Raw genomic sequence first — 21,205 nt, 5'->3', positions numbered from 1 at the left:
TAGGCATTATTAAGCAAAATCTATTTTAACGCAAAGTGTTTAACATTCGCAATCATATCATGTGGAAAAATAAAATAAAAAAATTTAATTTATGTATTTAATTATGTAAGATTTTGATTAAAATTTTGACCGCTTTTGATTAGATCAATCTCTATTTTTAGAATGCTCAGATTATTGAAAAATGTGTATCGTGCACTGAAATTATATTTCATTTTGCTCAAACACTGTTTTTTTTAAGCTAGTACGGATATATTGAAGTTTGCATAGGATGAACAGTTTTTTGCTGTTTTTACCGACTTCATTATAAGTGGATCTAACTGTATTATTATGATTATAATATAATGACCACCCAGTATAAAGTCTATTTTTGATGGTATAATGGGAGTCATTTTATAATGAGAGTCGACTGTAATAATGGATAAGTCTTGTTCTAATGCAGTGTGTTTCAACCTGTGGTCCACCGACCTCTGCCGGGCAGTGAGAAGTTTGTAAGGGGGTGGGCAGGATCATTTTCACTTACTATACCATTGTATGGATGACAAATTTAGTGTTGTGAAATTGTAATTTATTTCAATTTTATATGATATGCAAATTATGAAAACAAAACATTTTGGATGTAATAGGCAAAGGGGGTTATTCGAAATTAATCTTCTTTCCATGGGGCATTGACCTTCATTATGAAGGGGGGGTCCCCAACATAAAGGTTGCGAAACACTACTCTAGTGCACAAGATCAACACTAGAGTCATTGATTTATTGTTAATTGCATTATATAGGAGCATGTGACTTGAATTGAATGACCTAAATGCTCTCCTAAAAAGATTTTGTTTAATTGTTATATGTATGACGTGGCTGAATGTATTGATTGAGGATACGGGTTCTAAATAATAATTCATATTATTGTTATTTGATGTTTTAATAATACAACTTCTTTTTAAATCTTTCAAAGTTATTGTATAGTATATTCATATTGAACAAACTGTACTTGCTTGCTTAGCTGTCGTTACATCCCGGATTCTATTTTTATCTTTCCCAACATAGAACTAGTATTTGCAAATGACAACAATGAAACAGTTTTCTTTCCACTAATAAGATTTATTACAACATTAAAGTTTTTAACATTTTTTAGAACTTTTAACCAGTTAAAAAAAATAAACATAAATACAATAGGCTAATTTTTTAAGTTTTTAACTTTAGTAAATATTGCATATTAAATTAATAAGATCTCATCTATCTGTCAGTCAGATGAGAATCACATTTTGCATGTCAGCAGCACCTTTTTTCTATTGCACGAGTATTTCCATGTCAGCTGTACCTCCTTCCTTCTACTGCACAAGTATTACCACTGTGTGTCCCAGGTGGTCGAGCTCCGAGATGGCATCAGCTCAGCTAGGCTATTGTGAGGGAGATCCCACGTGAACCATACAAGACCAGGTTTCCGGATGGAAAAGAGGTAGATGTCCGGGCAAGAGGACCAGCACTCCACCACATAAAATAAGTAATAGTAAAACTAATAGTAAAACTCATTTGCATATCATACGGAATAAAACATTATTTCAACTTCTGACCTATGGAAGTTGGCAACATAGAAGGAGTAAACATTGAAGCCGATCGGCGACAGATCTTAATCGTGCCGATCGATCCCAGAAACAAAAAAGGTGAGACAATATAAAATCCAAAAAAATGACTAGAAATAAGGACCATTTCTGCGAGGGCCTAAATATTAATGTTACAATATGCAAATCATTGTTAATGACTTGCGACTGGGTATTCCAGCTTGGTATTTCATCGCTGATTACACCACTTGAAGCACTTCATTTTGTAGCCATTAATTTCAAAATTCTTAGCCATTTTAGTACATTTTAAGGGCGTTTTTCTATCAATGCCTCACCAAATTTTTTCTTTGTTTGAATTAAAATATTTATCGAATATTGCCAGAGTGTAGAATTTCAGTCCTTTATAAACATTAATCTATTATTCTCTTCATAGTAACATATATCTCACTCCAGTGTATAAGATTAACACTAAAATCATTGATTTATTTTTAATTTTCATTATAGAGGAGCATGTGACTGCTGAATTGAGTTCTTAAATTGTTACACCACTTTGTATAGATGTGGCTTACTATGTCACGTCGAACAATTTTATTATTTTCTAGAAGGACTAGTGAAACATAATAGCTCAGTCGCTGACTAGCTATTTTTGATGCACAATCACTTCACTTAAAATAATTGAATAAAATCATCTGATGTGACGTGTCATGATGTTGCTGCCATGGAGCAATTTTACTAATTGGAAACTTGTCTAATATGGCTTGAATCAAACAAAGTGCTTCATGAATAATGTAAAAACAACTGGTTTAAGAACCCTTTCTTTGACAATTCATTTCATAGGTCCACATTGGAAAACGGGTAGAAATTGCTAAAGCCTCTGTAAAGAGCAGCATTCCCTCCATAAAAATAGGCTTTATTATGATCTTTTCAGCATTGCAGGAAGAATAGGGGGGGAAAATGTTTTATCAAAAAATCTGGGCTCATCATCGCTGAAATATGAGCCTTCTAAGTAGAGGGTGTACTGCAAACTGTATAGGTTTCAGGATAAATTGACGTGTAATTTTTCTTCTTATAATCATACTATTTATACAAGATATACAGAAGACTGGATGTTGTGAAGATATTTAGTATTTGAGATGTTAATTTATATTTACAGGGTCTCTCCATGAGTGAGTTAGTTCTAATGCCCAGTTAGATGGCAGGGCAGGAAGCTTGAGGCCTTACAGCATTACCCCTGAGTAACTAGGAAGCTTGGGAGATGCCTGTCAAAACAGACACGACCCAGGCTTGGCAGATGCCTGGGTCCCCCCCGGGAGGGCGGAAGTGCTTATGTTGCTTCTTGCAACAGAGCCTGGCTGTCTCACAGTTTCTCCAGTAACTAGGAAATAAGATATGTTGATGATACTGAAATATAATTCATCACATTTAGCTATATTTCTCATCAATTACCAGTAAGAGGATAGAAATAAATTACTTAATGGGTGATATTAAACCCAAAATGTGTAAAGAAAAACAATGACTAAATGTGTTTCAGAACTGTATCAAATCAGAAGTCAACTGTATCACTAAATAACTAACAGCGGTTTAGAGCAGAAGTTTGTGTTTCATGTTTAGAAGCGTTTTATAATGTTAATCTATGGATTATACGTAGGAAAATTCTGTGAGTTGGTCCCTGGGCTTCGAGAAGTTTTTAGCGAATAGCTGCTACTGAACCATACATGCACCCCATCTATATTCCTCGGCAAAACTTCTAACAAATTGGCGCATGGTACTTATATAATGTGTGTATGTGTAGTGAACCTGACATGAAGTTTGTTTCTGAATAATGCTTGTGTGTAGTGCTTCCACCTGCCATCAATTTTTCTAACTATGAGTGAAATGTAATAATTGAATAACTGTATTGTTGTAGGCCTGTTGTTCTCTGTGGCGAGGCTTTTTAACGGAGGGATCGGCTTGCATTTGCGCCTCAAAGTTGGGAATTGGCAAATAGCTGTATGACAAGGAGAAGTCCTTGTTTCATCCGATTTTCCCATATAAGTGCTGAATAACTTGAACACATGTATTATGAATCTTGAAATCAAAGACATTATACTATTTAATACTGGTCATTATTACTGGTCATTTATTTTAGCTCCCATACAAGAGAGTCAAACTATGTTTGATGCTTTCATTGAAAAGGACAAAGATAAGAATAAAAAGAGCCAGGTGCAAAATGATAACAAAGCCAATGGGATAGCTAACAAAGCAAAAAACAGTTCAAATCAACAAAAGAAAAAACATCCAGACAAGAAAAAGATTCAGCCCAAGGCTGTTCCATTTGAGGAAGCCATTAAAAATGTGAGTAAATACATTTTTATCCTCATTATTCATTTGTATGTTACTTAGCGAATAATTTGATCTTACCATAAAATTTTATATTTCTGTATTAAAACACTAGCAGTAGTATATTTTGCATTTTTATGTAAATTCTTTCATTGCAGCTGGATGGAGAAGAAATGAAAAATCGCTTTGCTACTGGTGAGGCCCGTTTTCCTGATATACCGATGTACTGGTTGAAAGATCTTGCATCACTAATGAACTTGAAGCTGGATGTAGAGTTGGCAGACCCAGTTTTTTCTACAAAACCCACAGGTATAAAACAGTTCATGAAAATAATTCTGTTAGAAATTTTCATTTTTAATAATCCTTTCCTTTATTAACCAGTAATCTTGCCATAACATGTAATTCTGTCATGGTAGCATGAAGGGAAAATTAATTGGTTAGACTGGTTAAAATATTCTCTAAAATGACAAATTTTGTTGAATGTATTTATGATATTTAATTTTTCTAATTTATAAAATGCAGCATTTGCATAAATTTTCTTTCTCTCTCTAGACTATCCCATTTCATTGCTCAATCCAGAAATCACAGAGTTGCTACTTACAGTGTTCAATAAATGCTCAACCCAAGTGTTAGAAGATTTCTTTGATTTTTGCCTGATATCCATGGTGTATGATTCACTAAAAGGTTTGGTCCATCATGAAAATTCAAACACATAAGTGTCACAAAACTTATTATTTTGGTTTTTCTAACATAAATTTTGATTTCATATTTAAGTATCATTTGAACGTTTCTAGGCATTAATTCAAATGTTTAGAATGATCTATTCATTGTTTGTTAGGTTTGAATACCATGGGTTATCGAATATGCATTCAGTGCCTTGCTCAGGGAAAACCATCCACTGTAATTACATCCATTCCAAGGGTAAACAATTTTTTTCATGTTATTGTGGATATGTATGTCTTTTTAAACCATTCAGATGTATTCGCATAAAATGCTCATAGTAACTCATGAGCATGATCATTCTTTTTCTATGTATGCAGGCCGTTGAACTTCGTAATTCACATCAAAACCGACAAAATGTTTGCTTGTCTGTATTGTGGGCCATTGGCCAAGCAGGCTTCAAGAATTTGGAAATCGGTGTTAGAGGTATGTACATTTAATATGAATTCTATTTGGATTATACACATTGCAAGATTCCACATATATCTCTTCTTTTTTTTTTTTGCATGTGGTTGCTAGTTATAATAAACATTTTTTGTTCAACAATATAGATAACACTTTTCCTCAATAGTTTTTTATTTCTTCAATAAAAATTATGGTTTTTTTTTAATTCTTACAGTTTGGGCAGAAGTGATGTTTCCTATGTTGGGGACTAAAGCGTATTCGAAGTATGTGGTTGAGTATCTAGAGAAGTTTTTAGGGTGAGTACATTTGAAATTTTAAATTTCTCTATATTTTGAAGCAATAGGGAGAAATTGGAAGAATTTGGAAGAATTTGGAAGAATTTCATGAATGTTTGAAAACTATGTAAATGCAATAACTAAAATGGCACATAGTAGACAATATCTCATATACAGTGAGCACTCATTGCTGCATCTTTGTTTAATGTGTGGATATTTCATAATATGGTTAGTAAGGACAATTATATTCTCCCCTGTTTGTGTTATGTATTGCCCATTAATGTTGACAACTTTGTTTAGTGCATGCTTCTCATTGGATAATGTAGACAAAATTTCTGAAAAAGGAAGATTTTTATCTGGAAAACATTGGTTTTCTTGTGATGTAGAATGGCCTAATAGATTCAAAAAAATTATATGGTAGGCCTATTGTTTTTGTATGAATCAAGTTATATTCTGAAGTTCTGTGACTGTGAGTGGTGTAAAGAAATATGCTTTGTCTCATTGGTGAGTTTTAGCATTTTAGCTACAGATGACAAAGTATTTCTTGGTCTCTACTGCTGTGCTTAAGGAATAAATATAATTTTTGAGGCTTGATACATATGTTAATTTTTGTTTCATGAAACGCGATCTCCAACATACTAACTTACTACTACTACTCAAATTTCTGTTAGTCAAATTACAGTGTGTCAAGTAATTTAACAGCTATATATGCATTGAGTATTCTGATGACTCATAAAAAATTTACATTCTTTTACACTTTGTTAAAACCTTTTTACTATTAAAATATGTTTTGAATTTAGTTAAAAAAGTTTCCCTTTGAAGTTCTCAGTAATGAGTGCCATTATATTTTCAGATAGACCCATTTTATCCACCTATACATGCACAAACACTGTGAAATTCATCTTGCAGCAGACATTTTACTTAATTTCTTCTAAATGATTTGTAACCAAAATTTTAACTGTTCATCTACAAAAAATTAGAAGATTGTTATGCAAACTTGTTTCCTGAAATTTTATGTATTGTTGAAAAAAGACTAGTGGGGTTTTTCTTCACTTGCCATTAAAAAATTTTCAATAAATGAGACAAAATCCTGCATTTATCTCAACCCAGAGGCAGCATACTAAATGCTTTTGTATCATGAATCATTGAAATTGCAACCATGAAGTGTTTGCTAGGAATTTTTTAATGAAAATGACAAAAATTTGTTCGTCCTCTGATCTGGGGGGTAACAGCAAAAAAGCCCGAAAAATAGATATTATTACGGTCAATGCTTGTTCTTACGAACCTGTAGGGATGTGAAAAATTTGTTCATAAAATTAAAAGTTCGTGAATGGGAAAGACGTTTTAAGAAATAATATATTGTTTGGGACCAGAAAATTGGTTCATAAAAACATGCAGTTTGTAAAATCGAGCGTTGACCAAGCCCGGATCCAGGGTAAAGGGTCATTCAAATATTACGTCAGCATGGATTTGAGGAGGATTGAATTATGCTTACGTCATCTTTACTGAGTGTGCTAAAAACTGAGAAAAACCTTTCCCTAGTTTGTTGGCACCTGAACTAACATTTACCCTATTGATAAGTCCTGTATGGAGCCACTTTAGTGATCTCTAAATGTTCCACCGATCCTTTAAGTGATCTAGAAGTGTGTTGCATGCTGCTTAAGTATGCTAGAAATGTATTTCAGTCCGCTTACGTACTCTGTAACTGTGCTGCACATCATTTAAGTGCATGCATGGATCCAAGACAATGTGTCAGGAGAGGCAAATAGTGCAAGTTTGTTGAAACGTCCTGTATTTTACAGAACAGACAAATTTTCATGGTTTATTCAGCTCTTGGGAGGGACGATCATTCCCATCACCCCCACCCCTTCCCGGAACCATGCCTTAGCGAAGGCAGACATCTTTGGCTGCGAATGGAGCAGAGGCAGGCTTCTTCAGCTACTAATGAGACATTACTTTACTTTTACAAATACTTTTTAACTGCATATGAAGCCCAGACAGGCTTTCTCGATTGCAAATGAAGCAGAGGTGGATTTCTTCAGCTTCAAATGGAGCAAGTGTAACCTACTGGCCGATGTTACATCCTGGATTCTGTTTTTATCTTTCCCCAACATAAAATCAGCTTTTGCAAATGACAACAGTGAAACAATATTTTTTCCACTAATATTATTTATTAACATTAAAGTTTTTTAACACTTCTTGAAGCTTTAACCAGTTAAAAGGATTAAACATAAATAACAATTTTTTAGAGTTTTAGCTTTAGTAAATATTGAACATCAAAATGAATTTGGTCTCACCGATCTGTCAATCTGTAAGACGGAGTTCATTGCACCTATGCGTCAGCTTCTCTAACTGTGTGGACGTCATTGGACAGTATTCCAAATAGTCGAGTCCCAAGACGATGTCCGCTCAGCATCTCATGTGATGGAGGTTCTATGATGACATCAGCCCTGTTCCGCTGTCCCCGTTGAGGTCTCCCTTCTCCATGTGAGGCACACTAGACCATGTGTCAGTGAAGAGTTGACGTCCCGAAGAGAAAGCTAATGTTCCATCTTTCATCATCCCACGACTGCTGGTCCACCCTAGTTGGACTGTAGATTCACCAGAACATAAAGACGTACTCTGCACGAGGCGAGACACCTTGCTAAGTGCTGAACTTTGTATGTTTGTTTAGAGCTACGTTTTTCTCTGCACAGTGGTGGCTTTTAAGGAAAAACCTCTATATTCCAAGAACCAATCAGACAGCAGAATCAATAGCCTGTAAAAACTTAACATACTAAACAGTAAAACTCATTTACATATCATACAGAATAAAACACTGTTTTGAACTTTTGACATATGGAAGTTGGCAACATAGAAAAGGTAAACATTGAAGACCTGGCCAGGGTCCGCAACAATAGGCCTATTGCACATTGAAATTCTCATGAAATTATTGACTGTGAAGTGCTCCGCAGCCCACAGATGGCATGAAGGTAAAACATTGCATATTATTCTTGTATAATTACATTGCAAAACATTTATCACAATTTGATATTGCACAATAATATTTTCATTTTGCGGAGTTAGACGATGACTCTGCAGGATTCCCACCAGCGATCCGTGGGACCCTAAGATCGGGAGAGGAAAGTGATATGACAAGCTCCAGGATCCATCACATGGGGGTAAACAGAATTTATGTGGGACATCGGTAGCGTGACCTCTGGTCCCAGGCACGAGACCCTGTCCCCTGACTGCCAGACTTAGTGAACATAACTGGCCCGAGCCGTAATGCCAGCGGTACCTCAGGTGTTTTCCAGTAACTGAGAGGTCCCTGAGGCCTAAACTAGAATTATATTGAAATGAAGGAATTTGTGAAGGATCCCAGGTCGTCATGTTACACAAAGGCAGGCGGATCCAGGGCAATATGTCAGAAAAATTACTTATTCTGTATCCAGGGTAATGTGTTTACTTATTGTGTAGGAGCATTGGGTAAGTCTGTAATTTATGGTACAGACAAATTTCTCTTATATTATTCAACTCTTGGGAGGGGCAATCGCCCCCATTACCCCTCCCCCTATGAATCTTGCTTAAGTGCTTCGTAATCATGCTGCCGATCACTTAAGTAATCTGGGAATGTGCTGCTGGTAACTTGAGTGATGTAGAACTGCATTGGGGCTGCTTAAGTGCTCTAAAACAGTGCCACAAGTCACTGAAGGGATCTCTAATGTGCTGTGGACCGCTTAAGTGTTCTGGAACATGTCACAAGTCACTTGAGTGATCTGTGAATGTGTCGCTTTTAGTTCATTTACAAAATTAGGTTTGAGGGGAGCAGGCCATATCAGATAACTTCCAGGGCTGCATTTGGTCTGCAAACCAAGGGTTTATATATATATGGCTTAGAGGCAGAGGCGGATTTAATGGTGGGCGTGCGCCCAGGGCCCCGAAAAACACAAACTTCACTTTTTTCTAATTTAGGGGACCCAATATTTTCTTTTGTGCCCGGGGCCCTGACCGACTTTAATCCGCTACTGCTTAGAGGGTGGGTCGCAATGAATTTCTTAAAAAGAAATTTAGAGTTCTTACCTGCAAATAGCATTGAAATTGATTATAATAACATATAAAGGTATTTTCTTTCAAAATTTTAATTTAACAAAATATTTTTGCATTAAATTTGCACATTCACATGCCACATGTGAATGTACCATGGGCCTACTTGGGTGATCTGAAAATGTTTCACAGGCTGCTTAAATGCTGTGGAATTGTGCCACAGGTCACTTAAGAGTTCTGTAAATGTGCAGTTTATTTAGTTCATTTTTACAAAATTAGGTTGAGGTGGCTGGCCACATCAGATAACCCTGAGGGCCAAATTTGGTCTGCGGGTCATGGCTTAGAGGGTGAGTCGCAGTTAATTTCTTAAAAATGAATTTTGAGTTCTTAGCCTTTAAATAGCATTGAAATTAAAAGAAATTGATTATACTTATATATGAAGGTATTTTCTTCCAAAATTTTAATTTTTAGTAACTTTTTTTTTTTCCCCATCAAAAATAAATTTTCATCATCTGGGGGCACAATCTTTCTTATGCCACCCTGGTACATCCGTGATCCCAATATGCGTAAGGAGGGGGGGGCAGAGCTAATGAAATTTCGCTGACAAGGGGGAAACAAGGGGACAACAGAGTTTTGCTGATGGGAGGGGCAAAAATGGCTAAAAATCTGCTGATGTAATACTTGAACGGCCCCCAATGTGTCAGGAGGGGCGATGTATTGTGCAGGTGTGTTGTATCATCCCACATTTATGGGACACAAAATTTTGCCCTTTTATTCATAGCTCTTGGGAGGGGCGATCACCCCCATTTGGATCCTCGTGTGACATTGACAGTACATACTTTTAATTTTTCTGTGAAACTTTTTTCTGACAACAAAAAAGTGTCAACATTGGATATGTTATCCAGGATATATATTACTGGAGATATATTCTATAGGAAATATTTCAAAATCTATTTATGTGTGTAAAATATAATGTTTATTTATTGTTTTATTGTTTATTTTATTTATTTCATCTCAGTGAGAAGAATTTTCTCACCATAAAATTGCTTAAATAAAAAAAATCTCTTGCAAAAGACCACCAAACTTTGGTACTTGAAATCAATTATCATTCAATTAAATCAAAAAACTAATTATATATATATTTCTTTCAGGTGCCACAAACCTAAGAAAATAAACAAGGCGATTCTTTCAGTGAAAGACCTTTTCCCGATTCTCGATCATGTTCACTCCCCTAGTGGCTTGCCCGGAATCATCCAAAAGCAATTACTAGCACTTTATCCTAGGCTGAAGGTACATTAACTTTCAATCTCCTTCGAAATTTGATACTTTTGTATATATTTAATTGTGGCTTTTTTGAACTTTTTATCAGCTTCATATAGAGGAAAATTAGTTGTGCATGCTAATGAAAACGTTAGAATGAAATGGGAAAATTTTTTTAATAATACTAAGGCTTGTATATAATGCTTTAATTATTATATGTGCTGAGAAAATTATGTTTCTGAGGTTGTTTGATTTATTTAATTTTTAATTCATATGTATGTAATTTTGTGAATTTGTTTTTAACATTTCTGGTAATTTCTATCTTTTTATATGAAGGCATTAAGTTATGGACCTGATCCACCTAGCATATTGAGAAATTATTTCCCATCTTATCTTCGCCGATTAGAACCTGGTTGCTCCCCTGCTATGAAAAATGAAGTAAGCATTCTTATTCTGTACTTTTACAGTCAAGCTTTGATATCTGAAAGAGTTCTCAGAAATCAATATAGTAGATCCTATTCAAAAAGAGTATACTGTATATATTAACATATCGAATAAATACAAACTTCTATAAATTGACATAATTTTAGTCATCCATGTGGTGAAATACCCATAAATCAAAATTCTATAACTAAAACATTTTTGAATAACTTAAAAACCTCAGTTGATCCCGCTTGATACATGGTTGTAGAGACAGTGAAATATAAAGGTATCAGTAGTAAAATTTCTTTAACAAATAAAGTTATTACATGCCAAAAAAAAGATGGGGCCATGGAAATTAAACCTTACATGAAAAAAAAAACTTAAGAAGGAACTTGATAACTCAGCCTCACACTAGTCCGTCCTGTCCAGTAATCTGACGTTTTTAGGGTGGTTTCTTCAATCACATAATAGGAAAGCATGTCGCAATATGTCTGTGTGCAGAAGTTTATATTATTTAAATAGATTTTTTTTCAATTAACCAACTCCCAGTAATACAGTGATTTTGGTAATCCGACACTGGTATACTCTGGTCTGCTATGTGCCGAATTAGCAGAAGTCTACTGTATGTACTTTTATTGTACTTAAAAATGTAATTATGCTTATTTTCTGAGGATGTCAAACCTTTTTATTTCATTTGCTATCAAAGGTTCTGTCCAGTCTTGTAGAATGCTTAGCAATAGATAACTTGAGTTATAGTGTTTGGAGACAATTTTACACTAAGCATCTGATCCAATCCAGGTAAGAAACAATTTGTCAATTTGTTTTTTTTTTTGTTATTATTTGCTCACTTGTAATTCTGTTTGAAGTTAATCATTTTAATATGTATAACATTTTGTAAGACAGCTGATCAGTGTCCTGTATGTTACAAATCACATTGGTGTTTCTTTTTCTTACAGTATTTTAATAACTCATCTTCATGATGAATGGAATCGCCTGCCATCAACATTTCCACGTAAACTTTTGCAAGAGACACTGTGTGCATTCCAAGTAACAAATGAGGAGCTTAAAGGACAAAAGAAGGGAACACCTGAAATTGACAGCTGTGTTACTGCTTGCAGGGTAATTAAAATTTTGCAAATTCAGTACTTTCTAATTACTATCAAAACCTATGCAATTTTGATTTTAGTTTAGTTTGATATTGCTTGCATATCAAACAAACAAATATATTGATTTTACAGTTTCAGTTGAAATTTTTCCTGAAGCAAGTTCAACTAATTCTAACTATTTTCTCTCCTTATTGCTCAAAGTATTATTATTTTTAACAATTAGATGGTGTCATCAAATCATGAAACTTTCTTTGTATTATGCTGAGAGGAACTTGGGGAGGGGGGGGGGAGTTAGTTGTCACTGCTAGGAAGTGAATCCTGGGCCTCTTGAAAATCGGGCAAGCGCACTCCAACTTTTCTTCCCAAGTTCACCTTGCCACAATACCCCAGAAAGTCTCATGATTTAATGTGTCGTGGGGCTGAAAAAAATCTTCCGCTTAAATCAAAGATATTTGAATTCAAAAATCGGAGAAAAGTTTGTAAAGAACAACATAAATGCGGGAAAGAAGCATTGTTCATTAGTTTATGCTGTTCTTCTTAACTTTTTCTCGTTTGTGAATTCAAATATCTCAGTGAATGTTGTAATTTTAAACATGGAACTTTTTTGTTGGCCTCAAAAGAAACAGGGTAACATTTTGTAACATTGCACAACTTTGTAATTGGAAATTAAAGGGGGGGGCGTATAAAAACTTAGATTTCTTATTTTATGACACTGTATTTTCACTCCTGAAACTGGTAGAGAGTGATTTATAAATACATTTTGAGCATTTTTTAAATTGAAGCCATTCTTTTACAGAACGGTTGCTGTGAACTCGTATTAAGTTAGAGGATTACATTCAATAAGACAATTGAGAGATAGGCAGCTAGAGAAAATTATAGACGAGTGTCCGGTTTTTCCAGCATCCCTTTCAGGTTGTTCCAAAAATGCCAAGATATCAAAATTCTGCATGGCAATGATTCTCAAAATGTGTGCATCGTGGTGAGCTATGATATTGATGCTTGCCTGTTTGGTGCTTTGAAGCAGTTCATTGTTAGACTATTCTGGGAAACCACACTTCAACATTGACTAGGTCAAGAGAACAGCGGGTGAAATAAGTTTGAGAACCACTGCTGGATGAGGAAGATTGCTGATGTATCAGAGATGAAAGGCAGGCCATATTCAACAATAAGTGTGTGGCCCAATCCAAGTAACACAGTGAAGTTTCCTGTTAGAGACTTACGTGCGGTCTTAGGGATCATTATCTGGTGACAAATGGTTTTCAGCATCAATCTCTATGCACAGCAACCTGCAATGAGCATCACATCAACTACTTCTTCAAGCCCACATTTGCGTCTTGTTAAGATTCCTTTGAGTAATTTCTGATGAATTGGCGCCTATCAAAAAGTGTATAAATATGGTATCTTTTTAGTGTTTGGTGTGCAAATTAGAAATAAAAGGAACAAGTGTATGAAGTTTTGAGATTTTAATAATCGTATTTGAGGTTCTGCCTGCTCTCGTGAAAATTTTTTTTTGAAGGGTAAATTAGCTCGCATTTGCTCCTCGAAGTTTAAGAACAACCAAGAAAACAACCCCCAGAGTTTAGCCGACTGCTGCAGTGCTATCTACAGGGTTAAGTCCAAGCTGTTGTGATGAAAGGCCATCAAGATACCCATGTAACTGCACTGCCATACCGTCTACTGCAGTGTTTCTCAACCGCTGGGCTGTGAGTGGTTTGTTTCATTTTTACCCATTTATTTTTCATTAGTCTTGTGAATGGCAGGACCTTCCACTCACAAAAAAAGAAATAACCTGGGTCGAAAACTGTTGGGGTTGAGAACCACTGGTGCACTGAATAGGAAATTCATGTGGCGTTTACATCTTGCAATACCCAGAAACGCGGTAGAAAAATTTCCATAAGCGGAACATACTCCTAGTGCAGGGCGGGACAAATCACAGAGAGTGTATATTGAACAGAGGGGTGGTGTGAATATCCACCTTTGCCAAGCCTTTTTATTACATGTTAACTGGTGGGCCACTGCCTTTTTTCTATAATTTTTGTCAATAGGCTTCAATCTCAAACCCAAATAATGTGACGGAGAGTTAACACTGGAAGGGCCGAATTATACGCTATACCTAGAAGGGCCATTGGCAGCTAGTTTGACTGCTGCTTCTTTTCAGTGCAGTGTATTTAATCTCACTAAATTTTTACAATAAAAAATAACAAGCTTTATCCCACATGGTTAATTTTTTAATTTTGAAGAAATTTACCTTTTCTTAAGCATACAGGGTGTCCATAAAATGCCTTTCCAACTTTAAATATGAAAATTTAGAGGGCAACTGTGGACAAAATTTACCATGAAAAGAAGATACATAAATATTGCATCTACATCACATCATACATTGCTCCATTCTGATGATGTACACCACCTTATATGTATATTCCAATCTTTTTTATTCACACTTTTTAGTTGTCCACGCAGGCTATGGATAGCATATATTGTTATGCCACTGTAAATTCACACTATTGAGGAAAAACTGGGGCACTATTAAAAATATACTACAAATTAATTTATAAAGAGTACACAATTAAAAAAATACATCTTTATTATTTTTCATCAGTATTATTTGATTCAGACCAGCCACTTCTGGAATCACTGCTTTCTCTTAGGTAGATATAGCAGGAAATTACAATGCAAACTGACAACCAAGATTATGTCTCCTCAGCTTCAGATTTATTGTATGGAAATATCATTTAGTACTGATAAAATATCATTATTTTGTTCCAATACATCCTTCCTCTAAGAGCCATTTCTACACACTGTGAATGAACCTATGTTTCTTAGGACGCTTTCAAAGAAGATGGTAGCATGAAGGGTTATGAAATGTCAAACTAAAACAAAAAATGAGCTTGCCAGGTGAAGGATCAAACAAAAAGTTTCCTGAACTTTGATAGCAGAAGAGGCTATAGCTATATGATATATAGCAGTGTTTCTCATCCGCTGGGCTGCGGCTCAGTACTGGGCCCTAACACTAGTCACACCGGGCCGTGAGTGATTCGCGGTTTAATTTTACTCATTAATTTCTCATTAGTTGTGGGTATGACCAGGCTTACACAAAAGATTTACCGGGCTGTGAGGCTCCAAAGGTTGAGCCTCAAATATATTGTTTTGATTGTGGATACATACTGTCCCTGCCAATAGACTTTTTAGATTGCCCAGTAACATGTAGCATTATTATTATTCTATTGGTATGTTACTCCCAGGGCCATCTTAAGAGCATCATGGGCCCATGGGCCAATTGACTTTTCTGAGTCCCGAAACAAAGTGAATGGGATTCGTCAGCCAGGGGACATGGGGTGTGAAACATCCTATTTTCGGACAAAGCCATTCAAAATCATCATGGCTCTCCTTCCATTTGGTGTTCCCACATGGTCCCCAGAACTGCAAAGGGTCATATGACCCTTGGTTGAGAAATACTGCTTTTATTGCATTCGTAGTTTCCACCATTCCCTTGCTAAGTTCCATTGTTTTCCAAAAGTGAGTTTTTTTTTTTTTTTGTGAGTGTGGTAAAACTCCAAAAGGGGGAGGCTGACTGGTGTAGGTCGATTGTCTTCACAATTAATCATGCGGGAGAAAAATTAGTCACAACCCGCGCAATTGCCCTCACCCCAATTTTATGAAAAGCAGGTCGTTTGCCCTCACCCCCACCCTAATTTCGCAACATGGAAGGTGTGAACCTTATATTTAAATCATTTTAGCCAGATTATCCTTACTTGGACAGCAAGCAAAACCATTTTCATCGCTGTTTTCCCTATTATAATATGCAACAGTTGGTAAAAGTAGTGATCAGAACTAGTTTCATCCGAAATTAACCAGAGAAGATATTTTTCAGAAATGATATCTCACTGTATTTGATTATTTTATAAGTGGGCGTGGCTTATCAAAATAGTCATGTATTTTGAAAATTTTTTGGGATATTATTTTTTCGGATAAAAAGAAAGAATTAAAAGTAAAAATATATCGCCAAAATTCATATGTGTGATATTAGAAAGTGTCATTTCAAGTCAAAGATATAAATGACACTGACAGGTTTCATGGCTTGAAGTTCACGAAGTTGGAAGAGAAAATCGTATTAACCGATATTTCAGTGCATCCGATTTTGTTGTAAGATGGCTCAACTTACTTAAATATTGTTGAAATAATAAATTGCATACAAAGGTTTTTAACATCTGGCTGATGCGAAGATATATTTTGGAAGGAGGAAATTCAACTGCCCCTGTGTGGGAAATCGAACCCACATCCTTTCGCTTTCTGGTGAACGCCTAGACCACGGGCAATGAACATCTCAATCTTTCCTTGGAGCTAGTGTGCACTGAACAGGACCGTACATGGACAGTCGGACACATTTCATTCCAAAGCTCATAATCGCTGACGATGCCACCAGATAGGGACTTATTCTAGGATGACGTCACTCTCCGTTATCTATACAAAGGTTTTTAACAGCTGGCTGATGCAAAGATATATTCTTTGCATCAGCCAGTTGTTGAAAAAACCTTTGTATGGATAGCGGAGAGTGACGTCATCTCTAATAAATTGCAGTACATATTTTAAAAAAATAAATTGTTTTCAGAAAAAAATATATTTATGTACACATACAATCAGAAAGTACATATTATCTAAAATTGACAATAGATGCCTCTAGTAAAACCGAAACCGATTTTGATTGGAACGCGTAATTAATGAAACCGGAACTTAAAACAGAGGTTATCATAGTGATAATGATTCAGATCCATGAGAACAAAATAAATAAAAGTTATTTTAACAGATATTTGACTTTATCAAATTTCACTCTGGGTTTTCTCAATTGAAATTTCATTAAAATAATAACTTGCAATGTAAATTGCTCCCAAAGAAGTGCTCAAACCTATTGCTAAAATGTGCATCAATTCATAAATCTCCAGCAAAAAAAAAGGTAAAAAAAAGTTGGTAAAAAAAAGAATTTTTTTCTATTCATGGACATCAGCATATTTTTAATCGCTCTCAATTCTCAACCAATTACTAGTTACTCAAATGATATATGTATGTCTGAGAAATTTTGAATCCCCCCCCCCCCCACCACCACCATTACCTACAATAACGTAAATCAAACTGAGGGCAATCAATCTGTAGCGGGAGCATTTAGTTCCTTCAGCCATGCTGTAGTTGCAAGTGGGAATTCTTGGGCTGGTGTCACAGCATGGTCTATCCAACTGTTTAAACCGCTTGGGGGGGGGGGGGGGACATGTTCTGGTCTGGTGGTGCTTCGTTGAAAATTCACAGCCATCCATTTTGACGGCAGTCGACTGAGCCTTAGTCTGAGGGATATCTAGCCCAAGGTACAGAGATTCACCTAATAATTTTTTTTCGCACAACAATAATTTTAATTAAAATATTTAAAACTGTAAAATTAATAACCTGATACTTTAATAATAATTATTAGAGATCTTAATAACTTAATGTCAACCTAGAGTTGAGTTATACTTTTAATATGTGAATAATAATTTTTTAATTTAAATAATAATTTTTTAATTTAAATAATAATTTTTTAATTTAAATAATAATTTTTTAATTTAGAAATAGATCATTTAAAATTTCTGATTCGATCAGAATCAAATTGTTGCCCATCATGCCCAACAATAAGGGCTGATGGTGGGATTACAAACGGGTCCAGACAGGCCTGTGAAGAAGAAAAGAGTAGACTATATATGCACAACCTATGGCCTGCGGGCCAAATGTGGCCCTTGAAGTCATTTGATGTGGCCCACAACCTCAAAACTAATTTTTTAAAAATGAATTAAGCGACACATTTTCGGATCACTTCAATGACATGCTGCATAGTTTCAGAGCACTGCTCGTGTGGCACTTCTGCCACATTTTCAGATAATTTAAACGTCTTGCAGCACATTTTCAGGTAACTCAAATGACCAATGTGATGCTGTTTTATATCACTTCAGTGTACTACGACACATTTCCAGATCTTTCAAGTGATCCTTGGTACAATTCCCAGATCAATTGAAAGATCTGCAGCATATATATATTTGCAAATCACTTGAGTGACCTGCGGCACATTTTGAGATCACTTAAGTTACCCTTGGCACACAGTTCCAGATCACTCAAGCGACCCGCGGCACATTTATAGATCATCTGAAAGACCCACGGGGCAAATTCCAGATCACATAAGTGACTTGTGTGACAAATTTCCAGATCCACTTAATTGACCAAAGTGCAGTTCCAAATCATATAATTAAGTGGCCCGCGATACGTTTTCAAATCAATAAAGTGGCCCGCGATACGTTTTCAAATCAATAAAGTGGCCCGCGATACGTTTTCAAATCAATAAAGTGGCCCGCATTCTCCTAAAGGTTGAACATCCTTGGGGTAGGCTGTTTTAGTAAATCAGTTTGCATGTGAGTGTAGTATTATATGAGAAATAGAATTTTGAAAAAATCGGGGATACTAGTCAAGGCGTGTACTTGCCTAAAACTCCAAATTTTCACAAGAATGTATGTCTTATTCCATTACAATAACAAGAATAAAGTATATTCCTCTTTGAGGCGCGTACGCAGGATCGCCCTTTGGGTTGGGGGGGGGGGGGTACAAGTGACTTCTTTGAGAGAAAAAAATTCTTGTTACCAGCCTTCAAAAAAAATCATTTTTTAAGAAAAATTTCGTAAACTCGAAAGTTCGTGAATAGAAAAAGCGTTTAAAGGAATGGTATATTTTTCCGGACCAGAAAATTAGTTCGTGAATGGCAGGTTCGTAAAATCGAACGTAAAATGTATATTATATCAGTTGGCTCCATCATCCAAGAACATTTAAAAAAATTAAGTTTTTTGCCGGCTTGAGGGAAATAGGTTTTACCCCCCCCCCCCCCATCCCGCGGAAACCCGTGTCTTTGAGTGTCTTTTTTTTTTCAGAGGGGCCCACCAGTTAAAATTTCTTATAAAATGGCCTGGCCTTCACTAATAATACAACTTTTTCACTAAAAGGGGGAGGGGATGATCGTCATGAAGCAGCATGATGAGTGACATTAATCGGGATTATATCATTTCAGGCTCACGTATCACGCGCTACATTTATTCGATAGCCGCATTGTTACAAAGAGGTTTTCAAGGCGGCTGTTCTTGTGCCCCTACCATTTTATAACTGAAGGGGGGATGCGATTGGTCCAGAATTTCTTTTAGTTAACGTTAATGCCGTATTTGTATTTTTTTGTGTTCAGCAGTGAGTAATGGATGGATATGAATGTAAATTTACGAATTTGATTTGCTGACCGAATGAAATTGAATCATTAGTTTCAAAAATATTCTTTTAAAAAATGCTTCGATTTTATTGGAATTTTTTCTTTTCTTTGTCCTCTAAAAACGCTAGACCTTGAAACTGCAGCAAAAATGGCAGTCGTGGCTGTTCCGTTTTCAGCCGCTCTCAAGAGAGAGGAATGCGATTGTGTGTTTACCGAAAAGTGATCTAAAGAAAGCTCAGGGGGAAGTTCTTTCAAGCATTTATACTTGTTGAGTAACTAGAACGTTACCTTTCGCAAATATCGAGATTCAAACTTTTTAAAGAACATTATGATTTAAAGCTTAAACGAACAGCCTCATCATGCGATTCTATCAGCATTTTTTGAAGTCATAATGACCCATAACGTAAGCTTTATGAGAATAGAGAGGAGGGGAGAGGAAAAAAAAGTAACTCGTGAATCCTTTTTTTTCACTAACCCACTGCTTTTTCTGCTGAGTTTCTTCGCATTCTGGTAACTGTTTTTTTCTGGCATTTGACCAGTGAATATGAACGGGGTAAGAGTATGTTGAAAACTACGTGAAAATCTTCTATTATTTTAATGGAAACTACAAATAAGAAAGCATAAATTTTAATTTTTTTCACAATCAAGCGTTATTTACGTGACGCATTTTAGTTGAGACTCGTGGTAACTCTTATACTGCAAAAGCTGTCCATAAAATGTATGGCATGAGCTCCTCTCTGCATACGCCTCTGCGGCTTAAGATATTTTTTACGGAAGTTGAAAGCCCCCACCTCAATAAAATAAAACTGATACCCGCGAACTCGTTAAATATGGCCTTACGTAAATGAAATACTTTTATCAAGAACAGGTATCAATTCATAAAGAAAATCACAAGACCCATTTATTGGGGAAAGGTTTTACAATCACACTGATTTATATATAGTCAGAGGCGGATTTAACGGCGAGACCACCGGGCGCACGCCGGGGGGGGGGGCGTCCGCCTTCGAAAGGGCCCCAAAAATCCAAACTTCACACTTTTTTTCTAATTTAAGGGGGCCTAATATTTTCTTTTACGCCTAGGGCCTCAACCGACTTTAATCCGCACTGTCGATATCCGGCAGCTTGCCATCAATTTCACATGTGAATTAACTTCTTAAATGACAGATGCATGTTGTCACAGAACATCAGTGAGGTCGGGGGGATACCGTGGATTGCTCGAGTAACAACAGTATTTTATATCAGTGAAGTTGCACCCTCCCCCCCTTTCCCCATAAATCTATTCAGAGATCAATTTCTTTTATAAAGCTCAAGACGAACACCCACAAGTGCAAACACTTCCGACTTCTCTGCCTAATCTTAATATCGAAAGGTATCGAGATACTTTTCTTTAAAGCAGATCTTATCACGTTTTCTCGTGATTGCTGTCACCTATTTCGTAAAGACAATAATGATGAACGTGTGTTCTCTATCACACTGCACACGCGTGTTTCCGACGCGATTTAGTTATTTTTTATAGTTTAGTTTCTTCTCTCAAAAAAAGTCTTTCTTCACTACTTCCTGATATCCTTGAAAAAAAAAAACGCTTTGAATTGTCATTGTTTCGTTCGGGCTGCTGTTAATTTCCCGTATTATTTTGCGGGAAGAAGTGTGCGTGAATGTTGCTAAAGCTCTTCGGAATGTTGTAGGCTTTTAGTTTGGCGTTATTCGTCGCCGCTCGTTTTCCGAGCATTTTTCCGTTCGACTACTTGGCGCTGTGCTCTTTAGCCTGAAGTTTTTTCTACTTTGCTTATCTCTTCTTTTCATGTTTTCTCCAACATGTACGCTTAAGTAAATATCTCCAGAAAAGTCATGGGTT

General features: G+C 36.0%; 1 protein-coding gene across 1 annotated transcript in view; it reads left to right on the top strand.

Annotated features, from left to right (window-relative positions):
* The window catches only part of Tmem214 (Transmembrane protein 214), a 37,221-nt gene that overhangs the window by 2,040 nt on the left and 13,976 nt on the right, over positions 1-21,205 (top strand). Inside the window, exons 2-11 of the mRNA XM_089243304.1 lie at positions 3,684-3,889; positions 4,033-4,183; positions 4,427-4,558; positions 4,713-4,795; positions 4,915-5,020; positions 5,214-5,295; positions 10,452-10,590; positions 10,897-10,998; positions 11,690-11,781; positions 11,940-12,102. Coding sequence (XP_089099430.1) covers positions 3,684-3,889; positions 4,033-4,183; positions 4,427-4,558; positions 4,713-4,795; positions 4,915-5,020; positions 5,214-5,295; positions 10,452-10,590; positions 10,897-10,998; positions 11,690-11,781; positions 11,940-12,102 — 1,256 coding nt within the window. The remainder of the gene's footprint in view (positions 1-3,683; positions 3,890-4,032; positions 4,184-4,426; positions 4,559-4,712; positions 4,796-4,914; positions 5,021-5,213; positions 5,296-10,451; positions 10,591-10,896; positions 10,999-11,689; positions 11,782-11,939; positions 12,103-21,205) is intronic.

This window comes from Pholcus phalangioides, unplaced genomic scaffold, assembly GCF_987345545.1.
Source record: "Pholcus phalangioides strain wild (caught in Gottingen) unplaced genomic scaffold, Ppha-v1.0 ptg000015l_1, whole genome shotgun sequence".
Classification (NCBI taxonomy): domain Eukaryota; kingdom Metazoa; phylum Arthropoda; class Arachnida; order Araneae; family Pholcidae; genus Pholcus; species Pholcus phalangioides.
This window is presented reverse-complemented; position numbering and strand designations above follow the sequence as displayed.